This window comes from Biomphalaria glabrata, chromosome 11 (genome assembly GCF_947242115.1).
Source record: "Biomphalaria glabrata chromosome 11, xgBioGlab47.1, whole genome shotgun sequence".
NCBI classification, from domain to species: Eukaryota; Metazoa; Mollusca; class Gastropoda; family Planorbidae; genus Biomphalaria; species Biomphalaria glabrata.
In genome coordinates, this window is record NC_074721.1 from 10,479,045 (window position 1) to 10,501,152 (window position 22,108).

Genomic DNA, 22,108 nt, shown 5'->3' on the forward strand with positions numbered 1-22,108 from the left:
CTGCCGCAACGTGGCACCTGGATAAAAACGATTACTTGAGGAAGTAATTAGATTAAATGAATAGCAAAACAAAACTCCTGTGGGAGTGTCCAAGGAAATACGAGAACTTTCCCATTGCACGGTGCCGAGTGAAAAGAGAGCTTCCACGTCCCTGTCGATAATCCATGCGCCGTTCCTCAAAGGACCGTTACAATAATGGCGAGTCCTGCAATGTTAGCTTGGAACAAAATAGGAAAATGGCGGAGGTTCCCGATGTACTCGGCCTCTGGCCATGCATTCTAGTCCATGCGCCCGGAGTGCGAGATTTATTGGAAATAGCAATGTTTTATATAGACATTGACTTGGATCTCTTCCAGACAGAACGGTTGTTCAAGCAGGCTTACATGCCTAGAGCTCGAAGAGCCTTCGGCTCAGCTCTTTTGACAATCACATGGTTATGACCGTAAATTGTTCAAAATTTGAAATATTTTCGTGTGTTGATGTAAAGGATCGCGAACAAAAAATCATTTTAAAAAAATAGGAATAGTTTTACCACAATGACAATACTCTAAGTTATATTAGTCGAATCTTTAAACTGAAAAAAAAAAATGAAACGTCACCTTGATAGCAAGCATCCGAGTTTACACCCAGCATTGTAATGTAAGGATCACTGGGTCAGGACAGCCTGACCACAATACCATAAACAAAACAGCTGTTGAATTTCTCATTTGGATGCTTTCAGAATTGTAAGAGCTATGATCACTTCACTATTGCTGAGGAGTTGCTGTTCCCAGCGGTCAGTTGAATGGAGTTCAATACAATCCTGAATTAAGTACAATTCCTTGATCTAATGACACTGTTTACAAGAGAAAAACTGACAAGTCTGGTGATATAATCGATTAGGTTATCTCCGGAGTTATAGGTTATAGGCAATCTTTGGAATTATAGGTTATAGGCAATCTCCGGAGTTATAGGTTATAGGCAATCTTTGGAATTATAGGTTATAGGTGATCTTTGGAGTTATGGTTATTGTTAGGATTAGGGTTATAGGTAATCTTTGGAGTTACATATTGGTTTTATGTAATTTTTGGAATTACATGTTGGTTAAAGGTAATCTTTTGAGTTCTAGGTTATCTTTGGAGTTCTAGGTTATATTTGGAGTTCTAGGTTATCTTTGGAGTTCTAGGTTATCTTTGGAGTTCTAGGTTAGAGTTCTAGGTTATCTTTGGAGTTCTAGGTTATAGGTAATCTTTGAGTTATGGGACTTAGGCAATCTTTGGATTTATAGGCTATAGGAAATATTTGGAGTTAGAGGTTATATGCTTCATATTCGATATTTAGCATCCAGTTTGAGGAATCAGCAGACGCTTTAATTTGATCACTGTTGCTTATTTGCTAGATTTGTTACTTTATATAAGAGACAGGCACTTTAGCAAGGATCGTAAAACGTCTACAACAGCAAGTCATGTATTTGATAACACTTTATTCACTTCTGGATAAGAAATGGATAACATGGAATACAACAATTCAGTTGGAGGTGCTCTTTCAAAAACCATTCTTTCTGTCCTTTTCATTATAGAACAGAAATTATACATTTGTCAAATAAGTAAGTTTATTTAGTAACATGTTTATGGTAGAAAGTTAAATAAATAAATTTTGTTTGTATGGCAGCTGTATAATACACAAAAATCAGCTCTCACAATGTCTGATTTCTACGATAAAAACAAACGTCACGTAAATCAGATAACTGACATTATGATTACGATTTTTTAACATTACCAAAAGCACAGGCCCTTCATTGTACGAACAGATGGGAATCACCGCGTAGAGGAAATTTGTAGTATAAAAGGTAGTGAACATGTACAACGAGTTTGTTCCTCTTTCATTTAAACATCCTGCGTGTCCCATTCAATGCAAAGTTCCTCTTTCATTTAAACATCCTGCGTGTCCCATTCAATGCAAAGTTGTACACCTCACATCGTATGGGGAAACTATAATGTCGCTTAAAATCTTGTCAATCGTTAGGTAAGTCTTTCACTTTGAACATGTCTCATAGACATGTCTACCTTTTTTTTAAGATTTAAAAATACTTAGTATAATTTAAGCGCAGGTTTCTTTTATTTTCTTTTCAATTATAAATCTTTTCCGTTATATATCTTAAATTATTAGTCAATCGTTAGGTAAGTCTTTCACTTTGAACATGTCTCATAGACATGTCTACCTTTTTTAAAATGTAAAGATACTTAGTATAACCTAAGCGCAGGGAAGTGTTTTTTCTTTTGAATAATAGATCATTTTCGTTGACTGACACTTGGCCAATATATGACGGAGTACGGGTCTCTCCTAAGTAGACAGCCTATTATACTGCTCTTGGATTTTACAATGAAATCAGCTATGTTAGTCATCTTGATCGTTTGTCTGTTCACGTCGTCCGTTGTTGGTCAAACATTTAATGGCCGTGGTAATGACGGAATAGATCACTGTAATGAATGGACTTTAGGCAGTGACAATGTTTGGGGGCAATGCAAGGGCAGGTGTCTTAAAGATGAATACAGGTTTGGCAGATGTTCAATATCGCTGACTTGCCCCGCTGAAGGGCCCTATCAGTGTCGATTTCATTCATTTGTTGCCTCAAACTATTTATTTTAGCTGGAAAGTAAAAGTCTAAACTTAAAAAAAAATAACGTTGCGATGTGAAATGATCGTGCCATATATATTTCTTTTGTATAATAAGTCTCACCTGTACAGTTAGATGGACAGGGCCGGAGTAACTAGGCGGCGGTCCAGGGCTTGGTCGTTAATGGTAGTCTCAACAAACTCAAAATTAAAAGCTGTTTTTTTTTTTGTTGTTGACCAAAATATGCATTGTAAAAAATAAAAGTACTAAAAGAAATTAATTTAAATTTACAAGTACTCAATACACAAGTACTCAATTTACAAGCACTATTTATCTTTGAAATTATTTTAGATTTTTTATTATATTTACCTTTTTTACCTTTACCTATCCCTTAGTCTGTTGGACCGTTGGGGCACCAAGCAAGATTTGTCGACCGTCTTTCTCCATTCCTCCCTTTTTTTTGCCTTGTTTAGAACCTCTCTCAATGGCAAGCCCGTCCAATCTTTAATGTTGTCCTCCCATCGCTTTTCTCTGTCTGCCTCTTCTTCTTTTCCCTGGTACTGTTCCCTGAAGGAATGTCTTTGCGAGCCCCGTAGATCTTGTAATGTGGCCAAAGGTTTTAAGCTTTCGTCTTTTCACAATAGTTAGCAGGTCGTCATGGGCTCCGATCGCTACAGTAACCCTGTCTCTGATTTCTTGGTTTGTGATGCGGTCTTTGAATGTGATGCCTAGGATCCTTCTGTAGCATCTCAATTCCATTGCTAGGATCCTCCTCTCAAGCTCTACATTCAACGTCCACGACTCGCAGGCATATAAAAATGTGGCCATGACCAGAGAGCGCATCAGTCTGATTTTGGTGCCGAGGGCTAAGCCCTTATCTTTCCATATTATTTTAAGTTTTGAAAGGGCTGCTGTGGACTGTGCTATTCGGGCCAATAATTCGGGTTTTGTTCCCTCATCTGAGACAATAGCTCCGAGGTATTTGTAGCTATTAACACTAGTTAGCTTTTCACCTCCAATACTGATGCCTCTTTTAAAGCCCTGATGGCTATTGGTCATAATTTGAGTTTTTTCGGCATTTATTTACATAACAAATGCTGCGGAAGTCTTGTCAATGCGCATCACCAGGTCAGCTAGTTCTTCTTCTGTCCCTGCTAGGCCGTCAATGTCATCTGCGAAGCGCAAGTTAGTAATAGTAATTCTTCTTCCTCCAATGCTAACAGTACCTTCATAGCCCTCGAGGGCATCTTCCATTATCCTTTCAAGGAAGATATTGAAGAGTGTTGGTGACAGTAGGCAGCCTTGTCTTACTCCAACTGTGGTTTTGAACCAGTCCCCAATATTATTGTTGAAGTACACCGCACTGGTGGCATCCTTGTAGAGGTTAAATATTATATTTAGTGCATTTATATTGAAACTTTCGAATGATGGTAAGTGCTTCCACTAAGATCCTGTCCAGGGCTTCCACTTACTAAAATCAAACACTGTGGATCACAATAAATCAAAAGTTGAGTCTGTAAAATAATCGTTACTATTTGAAATAATGTAGATATACTTTTTACATTTACTATACCGGTATATACATATTTTCGAAAAAAAAAATTTTTTTTTCCTTTTCAGATACATACTTGATACCGAGCATGTTTTACCAATTATTTAATTTGAAAATATTCTTTCAATATTACTTGTTACTGGGATGTATTTTTGGAGTCATACAAACGGATGAGGTTGAGGCAACACTTCTGATAAGATGGGAAACAACGTCTATAAATTATAGGTTATGTCTGATAAGGACAAAGTTATATCAAACGTAAGTAGAAAACAAACAGGACACAAATATCTTTGAAAGCTCTTTAATTTAAAATATTTCAATAGATAAATATATATGTAGGCCTATACAAACAACATAGTGTAGGATTTTACGATGACCGTGTTAAGTCACAGAAAATTTACCATTGTAGAACGGAAAATAAATTGTCTATGACAGTTCCAAGCGTGTATACATTTTTCTGACGCACCCTGTACATGCAAGCAAATCTTTTATTACATTATTATTTTGTTTTATTGTTTGTAATTATTACTATAGCTTTTATATAGCGCTACTTTAATGCGTATAGAATTCTCAGAGCGCTATGGTCCATTTACATTTGTTTCCGTGCTGCCTTTAGGTGCTCAGTAAACACAGCTCAACTCGAGTCGGGTGTCGAGCCTCGAGCCTCCTTCATAGGTAGCCAAGCCAAGCCAAGTTTAAGCGTACTCAGCCTCTAGATCACGCTTCCCACAAACTATTCTAATTTACTATATCAGTAACAAGCATATTCAGACCCGCGGGCCGCGGGTAAAGTAACATATGGCTAGTTTTAGTATAAATTAAGTAAATGCTTGACTAACCATGCCAGTGTGTCATTTTCACTCAAGACACAAAAACACTAGTTAATAACCGTTAAACGCGCAAGGAAAAAAAAACGAGGTGTGTAATTGTCATCACTACAGTACACTAGGCCTGCATGAGTCGGTCTATCTAACCAGGCTGTTAAAATCAGTTGGACACACAGGCATATTGGGCAAGAAGGGTGTGTATCTATTTCTGTGTAAAGACAGATCTACATGTATGCTTGACTAACCATGCTAATGTGTTATTTTCATGTCTGACATACAACAAACATTATTGCATAACGCGCAAATTAAAAAAAAATCGCATGGTGGTCTTGCAATCATCGACTACACACGTACAGTACACTAGGCCTACATGTGGAGCACTGTCCGTCCAGGTTGTTAAAATAAGTCCGACACACTCTTCTTACTTTTTGGGCTGGGAGGGTGTGGATTAAAATGTTGTTTTTTTCTAGAGTTAGTCATCCTAATGCTTTTAGATCTGTTTAGGCCAAACTGTAGATTTAGACCTAGATCAAAATAATAACTCTAAAGACTTGAGTCTATTAAACACTTAATAAATTATTGTTAGCCGCAAATGAATTGATTAAAACCACTAAATATTGACATAACACTCTTACCAGATTCCCGGTGAACACAACCACATGACTCAGAAATAATTCGGAACAACCCCATTTAGAATATTGCATAGAAGCTTTTGGAAAAAAAAAAGTGTTTAACAACATTTTATGATGCTACTACTTTCCAGTGCAGATATTGACTCCCAATAACTTCTACCAGCATCTTACTTTACCCTCTTCAAATGAAGACTGACAAAATAATTGTTAATTGCATCATTTTTTGTTGTTCTTCATAACACATGACCAACAAAACAGGGATGGGCGCTTCAACTGCTACCCAATGTTGAAAAGTTTTACAACTTTGTAACTAAAAAAAATAATTAAACAACTATTTTAACTAAACATATTTTTAGTTAAACTTTCGCCTTCATTAATTTTTACTAGTTTAACTTTGGCACTAGATTATTTTTTTCTAGCTAAAATCTGGTCTTACATATTTTTTTAAATTAAACTTTGGCTTTAATTATTTGTTTTAGTTAAACTTTGGCTTTAATTAATTTTTCTAGTCAAACTTTGTCCCTAATAAATTTTTGTAATAAACTTTGGCTTTATTTAATTTTAAATTAAACTTTGACCTTTATTAATTTCTTTAGTTCAACTTAAAGTTTCTTACTTTTTAGTTAACTTTGCCCATCACTATGTTTGACCCGCAAAAAAATTTAAACCATTTGACCATTTGATAACAATAAAGGAGAGTGTATGTTTAATGTCCCTCACACAACCGGAGAGCCATACAAATAATTTTTAAAAAATACCTAAGTATAATCTCTGTTAAAAGAACGAGACTTTTTAGTGAATCGGGTTAACCTGTTTCACGGTATTTTATATTTGATATGAATGTGTCGCTGAACGGGTTAACCAATATTCAGAGTCTACTTTTATTTTCGTTGCCGAATAAATAAAAAATAGTGAAAGGAACATTCTCCATGTTTGACATAGATCTAAATCCAATCCACTAGATCAGTAATGTCCAATTTAAGGCACGAAGGCCGGGGGTCGAATCCGTCTAGTATAAAAATATATCTTTGCATTTAAAGAAGTAGCCCTCTTTAGGAGTGAGGCCATTAGTGGCCTGGCAGTCTTGCACTACAGTGAATCAGGCCCTGATTTCCTTTACCTTTGCCTATCCCTTAGTCTGATGGACCGTTGGGGCACCATGCAAAATTTGATGACTGTCTTTCTCCATTCTTCTCTTTCTTTTGCCTTAGTTAGAGCCTCCATCAATGGCAGGCCCGTCCATTCTTTTATGTTGTCTTCCCATCGCTTTTACTGTCTGCCTCTTCTTCTTTTTCCTGGTACTGTTCCCTGAAGGAAGGTCTTTGAAAGCCCCTAAGACATTTTAACATGGCCATAGATTTTTAGCTTTCGTTATTTTACGATAGTTAGCAGGTCATCATGGGGACCAATCGCTGCAGTAACCCTGTCTCAAATCTCTTGGTTTGTAATGCGGTCGGGCCCTGATAGTGACTGTCTAAATAAAATACAGTACGACCTGGCTGCCATGTCACTTTGAGCCTGTTACGTTATAATTATGGGAAGTAATGTATTTTGTTTTCCCTTCAACGAATATCAATCCAACAGCGCCTTAAAATGAAACTTTTTTCATTTCAATTGAAATAATAATATTAATGTAACCTAGTCAACAGCTTAATTAAATAACCTTAACGAAAGGATTGTATAATAACCATCGCTTAAATATCATAACAACAGTTGTTTAATAACAAGTACTCAAAAAGAGTAATCAGTAATACCAACACAACTTTTTTGTTTACATCCTAATTATTGGCTATTTGCATCTTCCTTTATCTTTCACCAGTCTCTCCAAAAATTATTTTGGCTGCGCAAATTGTATGAATGAAAGTGCTTTGAATGACGTCAATGGAAAAATTGACACCGCCTACGTCACTAGGCGTAGTGCAGTACACTAAAACATTTCATTGCAAACATGAACAGCTTTTAATGAAACAATAGATCTAATTAAACATTTTCGCACCATCTTATTGTAGGCTCTATTAGTTTTTTTGTTTTTTTTTCAAAGTTAAAACCCCTTACACGACTCTCCGCAATAAAGTGTAAACAATGTATGAATATCTATAATAAGACCTCTGCAAATTTTGTTTTATTTTTTTTTCCCACAATTAATCAATCAACCTAAGTGTTTGTAAGAGTTTAATAGAGCCAAAAATAGAATACTCATATATTTCACAAGCTGAAATACAAAAAATAAGGGTAGAAAAAATATGTTAGTAGAATTTGGAAGAGCAATTCAATTTTTTAGACATTATTAAAGTACAAATTAAATTCTACGAATATTTATGAATTGTCCTTTAACAGATATATCGTGAATACCCAGTATTTCCCATGGCTACGCAGCCCCAGCTGCGACCTACATCTTAGGCCACAAACAGCGCAGACATAGCCATTGTCCGTATGTGGTCGATTTAGATTCTCTTTTCGCCAACTACATCTGTCCTCACTAGTGGATTTTCTTGTGGTCTGAAATTTGTATTCCGCGACTTCGTAAGTGACCTCCAGTTGTCTCGTCTCGCTGGTCTTTAAAGCGTTAACGTGGGGGTCCTCTGTTACGCCGACCACCTTTCAGCTCACCAAAAAACACTGGCGTAAGTTCGTCCCCACTACGGGATAAGTGCTCTGCCCAGCGTAACTATTGAATAATAAGAAATCCCTCTATACTGTCCATAGCGTTTTTTTCAAAGACATCGCTGTTTTTAGTGCGGTCTCCCCATCATATATTCCCAGTTTAGAAAGCTTTGTATAAAACAGGTTGATATTTTATTTTGCTGGTAATTTATTACAATTTATATATATATATCCACATTTTAAAATAAATATTACATTTTATATCTACACTTTACTGCTCTGACTTTTTTGATCCAAAAATGGATTTGATGAAACCTTCATTAGAATACTAGCGCTCTGTTTTTACGTCTAAGAAGGAAAGTCCGCCATTGTTACATGGTCCAAGGTCTACCCTATAACCTAAAGATTTTGTATCATCTGATGTTTCGTACTAAAGCCATTATGAATATACTAACTTCAATATAAATGTCAGAACGAAACCATTTCAGAAGTTACACTGCAAAGATTTTCTTCCAGGCCGATAATAGGCCGATAGTTTTACTCAAAAGATACTATGTTGTGATTTTTCTAGACTGTAGGAGGAATTAAGAGACGTTCTAATCTAATCACCATGTACATTTAGAGGTAACACAACATACTAGCAATCCTTCGAATTGGTAGTCGCTTTCCGACCGCTCATTTTCGTCTTTACAATAATGTTTCCAAATTGAGTTCCGGTAAATATCTTTCCAATATCAATTAAACCGAGCGAGGCTCGTCGCCTGGTACTACCAAGATAAATATAGAAACGGTAACAGGAATGTGTACGGCGGACTCACTTTTTATTGTTGGCTGGATAGGGGGGATAAGTAAAAGTGCTACTAAAATCAACGGACCCAAAATAGGAAAGTGTGTATGTGTCGGGTGGCGCTTTATGAAGCGGGTCTTCCCAAATCAAGTGGTTGTTGGAGGTTTAAAAAACATTGGGGGGGGGGGGTTCCAGATAACGAAAAAGAATAAAAAAAGCGAGCGGAACGTAAAATTTCATTGTAACAGATACAGTAAATCACGGACAAAAAAATGTGTTAGGTTAGGGGGTGTTCCGGACATAAAAACCAAAATAAAGCATAGGAACAAATCCGGCAATAATATACAAAAGAAAGCCTAGGAACAATTCCGGCAATAATAAGCAATAGAAAGCCTAGGAACAAATCCGGCAATAATAAGCAATAGAAAGCCTAGGAACAAATCAACTGGCGCAGCCGGTGCAAACTGCTAGTAACAATATATACACATAGTTATAATTTATATTTGAATAATTTCTATATTACAATTTTTTGATTTCATGTTATTCAGTTTTACGATTCTATATTAAGTATTCTTTCTTTATTTCACAGATTTCAAGACTCATTATTTAACTTAAAAACTACAACAATTACTATAAGTTATGACTTTCTTGTTAATGATATAGTTGCGAACGCTATTAATAGCAGAGTTTCATTATCGAAAAGTAATGATACTTATATCAGTTGTGACAACGATCAATTTAATAGAACCATTGTTTGCAATAGAAAAAGTAACAGTAATTTAAATTGTACTAATGAAACAGTCATACTATGGACATATGAAGATGAATACCTAAATTCCGTACATTTAAAAAATACAACAAAAGATTGTGTCAGTGGGAAGAGGACATTTATATACACATTACAAGACAGTGGTCAGTCAACAAGCTATTTACCTACGGCTGTAGGAAGCTCATCAAATTTAGCATCAACAAATGTAAACAGTCAACCAGAAAACTCGCAGTCTGATTCTTCAGGCATTATAGCGGGCGTTGTAGTCAGCATCGTATTAGTCATTCTTATAACTATTATTGTAGTCTACATAAAGAAACGGCGTGAAAAGGAGTCGCCTCGTCTCAGTGCATCTAATATTAATAACTCTAGGACTGGGAATGAATATCAGCGAAAGATATGTAACAAGCCTAACAGCTCATCAAATATAACTTCAGATATATCAACCCTTTCTACACACACCTCTCAGCAGTATGTGAACACACAACATATATCACCTAACAAGGGAGCATATTCACTATCAGAGGCTGAGTACACAGGAATAGACGACGATCTACAAAGTACCCCAGCGCCAGAAGACGACTATAACTATATTGATGATTTCCACTCTGATGCAGAGAAAGATGTGGCAATGCCTGTTGAAGACGGGTACTCAAACATAGATCCGACGACGAACGATTACAATGAAATAGACGACGGTGTAGAGATCAGGCACACTGAAGATAACTCTAGCAATAGTCTACCAGAAAGAAGGAAAGACGTGTACTCAAAACTAGGTGAGAAACTACGGTCGTTTCAAAACACGTATGGTGTTGGGGTTGATATTTGTGAAGAAGAGAATGTTGAAGATGAACTGAAAGAAAGTGAGGCGTACTTTAGTCTAGAAAGTGCGCAGCAAGACTATAATTTAGATGAAACTGTAGATAATTGTATCGATAAAGAACAAGTAGATAATGTTGTAGACGAAGTAGAAGAAGTATTAGAATGAAATGATTGACAGGAGAAGCTTTACATTTTTAAAACAATTGTTTAATGAAAGAGTGTGTGAGCGATAGATAGATAGATAGATAGATAGATAGATAGATAGATAGAGAGAGAGAGAGAGAGAGAGAGAGAGAGAGTTAAATAAACGAAAATGTTAAAATATACGTTGGACTTTTTTCTGTTCTTATAATCTTATAACTGAAATGGAAAATACATGCCCATATAGGACTCTATGAATACATATATATATGTATGTATGTAATCAATAATATTGAAGCAAACACTAAAAAGTTGATAACTTGGCGTTGTTCCAGACAGACCGACTTGGCAGAATTTAACTCATTGATTAACAAGCATGATTAGATTGAGGTACACGCTTAGGACGTAATCGTCTTCTTTTTTGAACTGACGTCTATATTTCATAAGATAAGATAAGATAAGATAGACAAAGTGAGTTGTTATAATCTTTGTAAAAACAACAGAAACAGTGTAAACATGCAGACATAACAATGCAGAGTAATAGAAATATACATTAACTTCCTAACGTGTAATAATAGATAATGGCCTTATAGAGATTGGTTTTATTCTTAACCTTAACCTTCACCTATCCCTTATTCTGTTGAACCATTTGGGGCACCACACAAGATGTTTTGACCGTCCTTCTCTATTTCCCTTTTTCTTTTGGATAGAATCTATTGCAATGGCAGGCCCGTCCATTCTTTGACGTTTTTTTCGCAACGCTTTCTCTGTCTGCCTCTTCTTCTTTTTTCTGGTACTGTTCCCTGAAGGAAGGTCTTAGTAAGCCCTGAGAACCTTGTGATATGGCCATATGTTTTATTATTTACAGTAGTTAGCAGGTCATCGTTGGGTCCAATCGCTGTACTAGTCCCTAATTTCTTCGTTTAAGGTGCGGTCTTTGCATTTATTGGTTTCATTACAAATTCATTTTATTGCAAATCCATCGGCTGAAAATCGTGGGTGAAAAAAAAAACCTGGACACAGGACCTTGAAAACGGCTCTTACAAACTGAGACCATCAAGACGACATTCGAGTGCGAATGCAGACGATAAAGTGTGTGTTTAGTTTCTGTTGGAAACGTTTTTAGATGTAAGAAAAATCTGGGGAAAAAAAGATATATCAAAAGTACAAAACGGAGATACATTATTTGGCAAAGTAAAGTAAAGTAAAGTAAAGTAAAGTAAAGTAAAGTAAAGTAAAGTAAAGTAAAGTTCCTCTATCAGACCATGCGGTCTACAGGACAGATGGTGTTAAGGTTTAGGACATCTGTTTCTTTGGCCAACGCTGAACGATCAGGGTGTCATGTGGCTAGCACAACGATCAACTGTTTTTACTTTCCTCAAGTAATGTCAGGTACCCATAAAAAATGGGTGGACTCATGGGCGCCCTAAAAATTCCGAAATTCAAAATCTCAGTCTTCACCGAGATTCGAACACAGGACCCCAGAACTGAAAGCCACTTACTTCTATTTAGACAACAAGGAACGCCTCAATCTTAAGAAGATAAAGTGTAAGGCAAAACTTATAAAGGAAACAACAAAAAAATAATTTTGATGATTATTATTAGAAAAAATATAAAGAATTAAAATGATAAGATTTAGAATTTATGCTCAAGTGTTATAACCATTTATACTTCATACTGTGGTGACAAGGCTACTATGTGTGGTCAACCCTTACACATGTGCATACTGCTAATACCAGGGAGTGAAGTGACTTGCGGGAAGTGACGAGTGTGTTGTAAACAAGAAGAAGGAAGTCATCTAGTGGAGTGGTTCTGTATATAATGTTAGCCTTGTATATTGGTTATGTTGAAATGCTTGACAATTAAAAAGGCACTTTATACTTAAAGGGACTTGTTTCTTCACACATACACTATGAAATGTTGTTGAATTGTGCGAAGAAGTTATATATGGCTATATGTACGTAAAGCCCGCTGTATCAAGTTACCCAATCAGACCTGCAATCTATAGGGTAGATGATGTAAATAGCATCTTTTTCCTCTCCCTCTCTTTTCTCTCCCTCTTTTTCTTTCTCTCTTACACACAAACACTCACATGTCGCATAAAAGTGTATCATTATGTTGAAAAACTTATTAAATTTCAAATAAAAAAAAGGCTATAACTCAATTCATTCCAATACAAATTTCATGACAAAAGATGAAGTGAAAATGTAAGGCCGTGACAAAAATGACAAGGAAGTAAATTGTCAACCAACTGCAAGCTTTTGACACCTTTATTCAAATGAAGTAAATCTAAAAATTAACAACAAAAGCATACAATTAGATTTTCTTTAAAAACTACAATACCTCCATAACACAAAGTGATAATAAGAATTGCCTTCGATTAATGAGGCAGGCAACATATCTCGTGGCTACGCAATCCCAGCTGTATACATACATATTTTGAAACTTCGAGGGCAAGCATAACCACAACTTAATGTAAAATAAAATACAAAAAAAAAGGTTTGCTCAAGAAATATATATAAAAGCTAGACACTAGACCAAAGCTACAATCGTGTAAAAGAATAATTATTTATTGTTACTTTTATTATATAGAACTAGATCTAGACTCTAGACATGCCTAAACTTCAGATTTAAACTTTACTATTTTAACTGTGAATAGACCTTGTTTTTAATGATTTAACTGTATGGAATTTAGCCCTTGTTATATAAAGGAAGAGTGATTCTTAAAGGATTACGGGCACGACATGGCCTAAATTATGCCGATGTGCCTAAACTAAAAACTCAAACTCAACTCTAGAATCGAGATGTCATCTAGATTAGAATGACGTAAAAATATAAGCAAAGCTTAAAGGAAAAATCAATAAACTGAAAGCAGCATTAAATTTCATAAACAACTCAGTACACAACGGCGAGCATGCCATGTTTTACAGCCAAATATAAATTAAGTTCATTTTGCTTTGAAAACGTATAACGGTCAAACTAGAGTTTTACCAGTGTGGCTAACAAGAAAAGTATTTAAAAATAGTCTCACAAACAGACAATACCTCCTTTAATACAACGTTTAGTGCGATTCTTTTTCTCTTTACTAATGAATGCTACCTTAAAAACAAGAGAAGATTCAAACATTGTTTGGTTCAATTCGATTATCGAACCCGTGACACCGTCAGCTGCTAGAAAATATTCATCTTCTGATTCGGCCAGTGAGGAAGGTCTATTATTCGATTATTCATTGTTATGCTTATTATATTCACATTTAGATCTAACACTAGACCTAAAGTTTTGATTTAGAACTCTAAGACCTATTCTAGATCTTCTTCTAGACCTATTCTAGATCTACTTCTAGGCCTATTCTAGACATACTTCTAGACTTATTCTAGATATACTTCTAGGCCTATTCTAGACATACTTCTAGACCTATTCTAGATCTACTTCTAGACCTATTCTAGACATACTTCTAGACCTATTCTAGATCTACTTCTAGACCTATTCTAGACATACTTCTAGACCTATTCTAGATATACTTCTAGATCTAGAATCTGGATGTAATCTATAATAGATTTACGTAAAAATATCGGCAAGGCTTATATACTTGAATAAAATTAACAACTTTAAATTTACTTAGTTATGTAATAATTACGGTAATACTTCTGACTCCGCAAATATTGGCTCTAGAGTCTAGACCTAGACGTAGTCTCCAGCCAAATTAATTTATTTTTTACTTTAAAAAATTAAAACGGTCAAACTAGAGTTTTCCCCGTGTGTCCAACGAGCTAGTAATTTTTTTCTCAGCAATATAAATATAATGTTAAATTTCTAGAAAAATCGGTAGAGCCGTTTTTGAGATCAGCTGTCCAGGTTCCTAAATCCAGGTTCCATGAAGTTTGAACTCCAATAAAGGTATAATAAAAAGAACGTCGAGATTTAATGCAGACGAAATCTTATTAACAACAACAGCTGAAATTTATTTCAATAATTTTAATCTTAAATCATTGAAGAAGTTGTCATCGTAATAAATAGAGTTGCGTGAACATGACATTTGAACAATCATTTTACACGAAGAAGAGTCGTGACACTAACATTATGTATGAAAGAGATTTCTTTTTATAAAGAAATGAATATTGATAAAAACGCAAGACTGTACTTTAAAATCAGGCGATGCAACATAGAACTTTTTGCAAGGAACATAAGCAGAAAAAAAAAAAGAATGCGAGACAGATATGATGGGAAGACACATTCAAGAGAACGCCTAGCCTGTCAATGACTCGAAATGTGTCCAAAACAATGGAGAGAAATGGAACCAGATGATCAATAGATCATCAGGCAAGTGAAGGTGAATATAGATGGAATCTTTACTTACTAAAAGAACTCTACAAGATATAGTAAATCTTAACATCTTAAATGGTATTCCCCATGGTTTTATAGAAATAACAAAAAGGTAACAAAGAGAGGTAATAAGAGCAAGTAATAAGTATGGGTTACAAATAGAAGTAGCAGATAGAAGTTACAAGTATGGGTTACAAATAGAAGCAGCAGATAGAAGTAACGAGAAAAGTAAGATAAAGTAACAGGTAGAGGTAACAGGTATAAGTATATAATAAAAGTAACAAGAAAAAGTAACTGATGCAAGAAACAGGTAGAAGTAATAGGTAATAGTAACAGTAACAGTTATAAGTATTAAGTGGAAGTATCAAATAAAAGTAAAAAAAAAAGTAACAATAGAAATAACAATGTAAGTAATAAACAGAAGCAACAGATAGAATTAACAAGGAGAAGAAAAGTTAAGGGGGATGCACAGTGAGAAAACATAGATTTAGGTCAAAAATATCGATATTTTAAAATTAATTGATTTTAATAGTTTAAAATGTCTAGAATACGAATTCCCTATCAGAATACTAAAAAAAATACGTTTTATACATCAATTTTGTATTTTAAATGTAGATATATAAGCAAAATTTTGATGTTTTGGTGAAAAATCAACATTTTGTAAGCTATAGTTGATAAGCTAATGTACGCTCTCATCCCTAACAGATGGTATCGATACAAAGGTCTACTTTTCTAGTTCCGATTATGTGCATGGTTTCTCATTCTATAAATAAATAGTACTGCAATGAACTTTCAAAATACGTCACTACCTCTTTTTTTCCCCTATATCCTCATATACACACCCACAAAGCCATATTTACGCATGCGCACCATCAAAGCTTCTATAGTTACTGTAATTACACGCATGCGCACTGAAAAAGCTTCCGTAACTACAAAGTATGCACGCATGCGCACATGACGTGAACCGGTCCTTCTTCTGTAAACTTCCATCACATCAACAATCGATTCATTATTGAAACTCAGAAATGCCAACAAAAGGTTATATGTTTGGAAAGAAAAAACGTTACTGTAAGCCCAGAGGACGACATGCTTCAAAGACAAATGCACAATTACAAAGGTAAGTCTAGATCTAGAGTTTGCTTTTTTTTTTATTTACTAGACAAGCGTGTGCTGACACATAAAATAATGACTATGAAACCTTGGCTCTTTGAGTTCGACAACGTGTTTATCCAATGAATCACATCTAGATCTAGATCTAGAATCTAGATTCTATAGACATTAAATAAATATCATGAAAATGATTGCAAACATAGAGATCTATCCTTTTATAGATCTAGTCTATATTAGGAGCATAGATCACATTAGAACTAGATAATCTCTAGAGATTAGATTATCTGATTATCGTGTATGATGATGTATTGAACAGTATTGTAGGACTTCAACTTCAACTCAAGTCTTGGTCTTAGTTGTTTTTTTTTAGATCTAGTACATATTGTCATATATAGATCTATATTACATGTAACATGTCTCTATACATTCTTTACTTTTTATGATTTCTAAAATGCATTATAAAATTTAAAATAATCTTCATGTTGTGATAGATGTGACGTGTACTTTCATACTATTGAATTTTTTTTTAAAGACCCTCTAATTTATTTTTTATTTGTTTGCAGCTCTGTTTTGGATACAGCTGGATCTGAAGCAGCAACAACACAGCCTGCAAGTGCAGCTGAGCGAAAAATATCCCTAACTGCAGTTACTAACGCTGATAACACCAATAAGAGGCTGCCTGAAGATTTCATATACGTCATGATGAATTCAATGCAATTGACCACAATGGTCTCCTTGTTGTGCTGTCCACATTGCTTTGACAACAAATTAACTATGTGCATCACACAATCAAAAGGCATGGCTCATTTGATTAAAATCAAATGCCTAAATTGTGAAACATATTTGTGGTCCGACTGGACCTCAAAAAAAAGTAATGATGTTCATCTGGATATTAATGTCCGCGCTGTCGCTGCATTAAAAGAATCTGGAATCTCGCATTCTAAATTTGATAGGTTTTGTGGACTTATGAGTATGCCCTGCATGCACAGAAATACTTATAACAATCTAGCTAACATAGTCAATACCGCTATAATTGAAGCTGGTGAAGAATGTATGATTAGGGCATCTGCTGTTGTGCATGGAAGAAACATTTCACAACCTCTAACTACAGATGAAAGAATAAGTTCAACAGGCTGTCCTGTTATTACAGTTTCTTTCGATGGGACTTGGCATAAAAGGGGCCACTCATCTCATTCAGGAATTGGCACAGTTATTGATTTTGATACTGGACTCGTCATCGACACCGAAGTCCTATCAAATTATTGCCATGTTTGTGATTCAAACTCTGCAGAACTAAACTTTGATGCCTCTAAGCATATGTGTCAAAAAAACTTCAGTGGCTCAGCAAATGCAATGGAGGCCGCAGCAGCATCCAAAATCTTTTCGCGCTCTGTGGCATCCAGAAAACTTGTTTATGGCACGATGCTGTGTGATGGCGATAGTAAATCGCATTCATCTGCCATTACCAACTCAGGATATGATGTAGAAATCTTAAAAGAGGACTGCATTAACCACATCTCAAAAAGAATGTTTAATGCTTTGAACAATTTAAAAATGTCTAACAAAAAAGAACTAAATTATAGGCTTACAAAGCCAAAAATTGAAAAAATTACAAATTACTATTCCAAAGCTCTGCGCCAAAATGCTCCCGACATTCAAAAAATGAAGCTGGCTGTTATGGGCTCATTTTTTCATATGATGAGCTCAGACCTAGATCATAACCACAGGTTGTGTCCTGATGGCGCTACATCTTGGTGTCACTTTAAGAGATCAGAGGCACTAAAACAGCCATATAAAAAACACAACCAGACCATCACATCAGAAATAGGTAAACTGTTATTTCCTATAATGAAAAGACTAACAGACACAGATCTGTTAAAAAGATGTTCTAGAATGGGAACACAAAACGCCAATGAATCTTTTCATTCCCTCATTTGGCAAAGATGCCCCAAAACAGAATTCGCAACATTAAAAACGGTAAGGGCTGCGACATACCTTGCTGTTTTAGCCTTCAATAATGGACCTGTTGGCATCAGATCAGTTTTTGACATATTAGGCATTCCCTGGACACTAAAGAACATTTCTTCTAGTGAGAAAAAGCAAAATGTCAAACTACAGCTTGTTAGAAAAAGAAAATCAATCGCATTAGTGTCCAGGAGAAAAAACTTGAAAAAACGAAGAATTGAGCATGAGCACCGGGCAGAGGTTCTAGAAGGTCCAACCTATCAATCAGGCCATTTTAATGAATAGTTTTTTGTTTTTTTTATTATCTATTATGTTGTTTTATGTAAATATTCCCTTTTTTTTCATTTTTATGGTTACAATAAATATTTTATATCATTTTAAAAACTTTAAATGCGTTTTTCTCAAAATGTATTTTTAGGTGCATGTTGTCCACAAGAATCTCAAAATCTTTAGTTCTGTATAAGTTAGACTAATAATTTTTCACATGTAGTCTATTGATAGTATATCATAGGTAATAGGCTGCAAAAATTTTCAATATGTATAATAAATTTCATAAAAAAATAAAAATAATGATGTGACCTCAGATGAAAAATGGGGTCGGAAAAAAATAAAAATTTTAAAAATTCATAAAAATTAAACCAGTAATAATTTTCAAAACAAAATTAGCCAGTTACCTATGGGATTCAAATATCTATCAGGTGCAATCAAAAAATTAAAAAAATTTTGAGTACTTTAGAATATTTTAAGAATTTTGTAAACATTGTTTATTTTCAAGATGGCCGCCATTTCCATAGCAACCCAAAAGGCTACACTCATAAAATGTGTATGGTTACTCATGTCTCTATATGTTCTATCAAGTCATGCATAAAGCTTTTCTATTTATCTGTAAATTACAAAAATTGAAATTTCATTGTGCATCCCCCTTAAGCGTAGAGGTAACTTGAATAGGTAACTTGAAGTGGTAGATAGAAGAGGTAACTTAAATAGGTAAACCGAAGAGGTAACCTGAAGAGGTCACATGAAAAGTTAACATGAAGAGGTAACTTAAAGAGGTAACATGAAGAGGTAGCTTGAAGAGGTATTTTTATAAGTAACTTGAAGAGGTAACTTTGATATGTAAATTGGATAGGTAACTTGAATAGGTAACTTAAAGAGGTAACCTAAAGAGGTAACTTGAAGAGCTAACCTGAAGTAATAACCCGAAGTGGTAACTTAACGAGGAAACTTAAAGAGGTAACCTGAAGAGGTAACCTGAAGAGGTAACCTGAAGAGGTAACCTGAAGAGTTAACCTGAAGAGGTAACATGAAGAGGTAACTTGAAGAGGTAACTTGAAGAGGTAACTTGAAGAGGTAACATGAATAAGTAACTTATAGAGGTAACTTTGATAGGTAACTTGGATAGGTAGCTTGAATAGGTAACTTGAAGAGGTAACCTAAAGAGGTAACTTAAAGAGCTAACTTGAGTAGGTAACTTGAAGAGGTAACCTGAAGAGGTAACCTGAAGTAATAACCCGAAGTGGTAACTTAACGAGGAAACTTGAAGAGGTAACCTGAAGAGGTAACCTGAAGAGTTAACCTGAAGAGGTAACTTGAAGAGGTAACTTTGATAGGTAACTTGGATAGGTAACTTGAATAGGTAACTTGAAGAGGTAACCTGAAGAGGTAACCTGAAGTAATAACCCGAAGTGGTAACTAAACGAGGAAACTTGAAGAGGTAACCTGAAGAGGTAACCTGAAGAGTTAACCTGAAGAGGTAACTTGAAGAGGTAACTTGAAGAGGTAACTTTGATAGGTAACTTGGATAGGTAACTTGAATAGGTAACTTGAAGAGGTAACCTGAAGAGGTAACCTGAAGTAATAACCCGAAGTGGTAACTAAACGAGGAAACTTGAAGAGGTAACTTGAAGAGGTAACTTGAAGAGGTAAGATGTAAAATAAATAAAAAATACTTTTTAAGACAGCTTTTATTGCGTAAAGACAGAGCACCATTCAAATGCTACCATATTTCTCAATATGACAAGTTTTATCTCTCCTTTTTCTGTATAGAAAAAAAATTACCACAAATTAATTAACTAATTGTTTTTTTTTTATTATTAATTCATGTGTATTCATAGACACTGAATAATTGTACAAAACTTGAACTTCATTGGAAAGTAGGAAAACAAAGTGTAAAAGTGTCCCCCTAGACAGACAGAAAGTCATTGAGATAATGACGCCTTTGTAAAAAGTAGGATACAACTGACGTAAAATCAATGTTAATGGTATTTAAATAAATGATTACTTGGAAAACAGACAAACAATTATCGTTGATTTATTATGGGGTAAAATTTTGTCTATTCTTCATAGTTTATAGTTTAAATTAAATTTGAGACAAATTTTTAGAATTACGTTTAACTTCGTGCGGCTAGTTTGACACTTCCTTTAGTTCAACAACCATTTCTTTCCCTAAAAGATGACTTTGAAATCGTGATCTGCATAATATCTTAATAACACTGCTGTCCCTTAAGAAACATATCTGTCATAAATACAATGTCATGACGAGATAGTAATTTAATTGTTTATTTAGGAAAACTGTTCTGAAATTCGTTCAAGATACGCTTCAGTTCACTTGCCAAATGAAAGACAAGACTTTTTGGTTCCTGAAATTGTTTCTGTCTGGGGATATTATGATAGATGTCACTTCAGAATGTTATTTTTTCTAGAAGTAGCAAACAGCTTTGCATTTTTTATTAGTTTTTATGCAACAGTATGTTAACCCAATCTACAAGACATAATAAGACGACTTTTATGTAATTTGTTTTACTAATTGCCATGTTCTAGTGTTCCGAAAACAAAAATTCATTACCCACAATAATATCATCAACAACACAAATATAATAATTTGATAAAATTGTCCAATTATTTTATCAATTGGTCGTAATTAATCAATTCTCTTTTATACAGAGACAGCTAAGGGGAGATAAGCCTTATGTAAAGAATAACGATCAAACTAGAGTTTTCTTTGTGCGGCCAACGAGCCAGTATTTTTTTTTTTCACAGCTATATACATTGACTGTTACATTTCTAGAAAAATCGTTAGAGCCGCTCTTTTAGATCAGCTATACCCAGCCTCTAGGATCCTCCATGAATGAGTTACTAGAATAAATGTATTCTTTAAAAAAAAGGGTAATGTCAGTGTTTATAGACATATCCAAAAATAATACACTAGTTTGTTTGTTTTTTACTTTGTTATTGATAGATCCTACGACTTATCGTTTTTAGAATAACCCATCTCCACAAACAATATAGTGCATTCCCCCTGCACAAACACACACAAAGGTGTTTTACATGCCTCGTAGTTGTTTTATTTCATTGTTAGGTGCCTGAATCAACGTAACACTGTCACAGAGACGTGTCCATCCTACGCATGACTAAATCAGGAAGTGATAATTGTATGTTCCTACAAGATTCAACAAAGGGGAAATATGACAAAGATTATGTCAAATGAGCAGGGCCACAGCAGGATCTATTTATAAACCAACAGAATAACAGTTTCAGTTCCAGAGTGCGGTGGAATTTCCGGGATATCAATCTTTAACTAATTAAAAGAGAAGTAAACACTTATTACAGATCACGTAGAAAATAAAGAAGATCAGGGATTCTCCAAATGTTTGTCGTCGGGTCAAAAAGAAGACTTATGTTTTCGTTAACATCTTTCTTGTCATTAAGTAAAGATATTTATAAAAAGATACAACATTCACTCATCATAATGTGAGGATACTTTCTCTTATGTATTAAAGAGATTTATTTTAAGTGTTATACATTTGGAATACTAATATTTTAAGCCGTGGCTTAGCTAGGGTTGGGGTGGGCTTCTAAATTTGAAAATTCCCCTGCTCCCCCCCACTTGAAAGGGGTCAAATGTGTGTCCATATTTTTTTTTACATGAAATATTAAGCCAATGCCCTGTTATCTTGCTATTCATGTTGTTCTATAAATTA

General features: G+C 34.8%; 2 protein-coding genes across 3 annotated transcripts; both read left to right on the forward strand.

Annotated features, from left to right (window-relative positions):
• The first annotated feature begins 1,869 nt into the window (after positions 1–1,869).
• LOC106066911 (uncharacterized) lies at positions 1,870–10,915 on the forward strand. Of its 2 annotated transcripts, XM_013226014.2 has the most exons (3): positions 1,870–2,004; positions 4,217–4,406; positions 9,588–10,915. In XM_013226014.2, the coding sequence occupies exons 2-3, from the start codon at positions 4,237–4,239 to the stop codon at positions 10,753–10,755; spliced, it is 1,338 nt and encodes a 445-aa protein (XP_013081468.2). In that variant the 5' UTR covers positions 1,870–2,004; positions 4,217–4,236; the 3' UTR covers positions 10,756–10,915. The 2 variants fall into 2 exon arrangements, with proteins under 2 accessions (XP_013081468.2, XP_013081469.2); XM_013226015.2 differs by lacking the exon at positions 4,217–4,406 and having other exon boundaries at positions 1,885–2,004.
• A 4,594-nt stretch (positions 10,916–15,509) lies between these two features.
• Positions 15,510–18,519, forward strand: LOC129921794 (uncharacterized). Its single transcript, XM_056004657.1, has 2 exons — positions 15,510–16,170; positions 16,727–18,519. The coding sequence occupies exons 1-2, from the start codon at positions 16,079–16,081 to the stop codon at positions 18,411–18,413; spliced, it is 1,779 nt and encodes a 592-aa protein (XP_055860632.1). The 5' UTR covers positions 15,510–16,078; the 3' UTR covers positions 18,414–18,519.
• Positions 18,520–22,108: the final 3,589 nt, after the last annotated feature.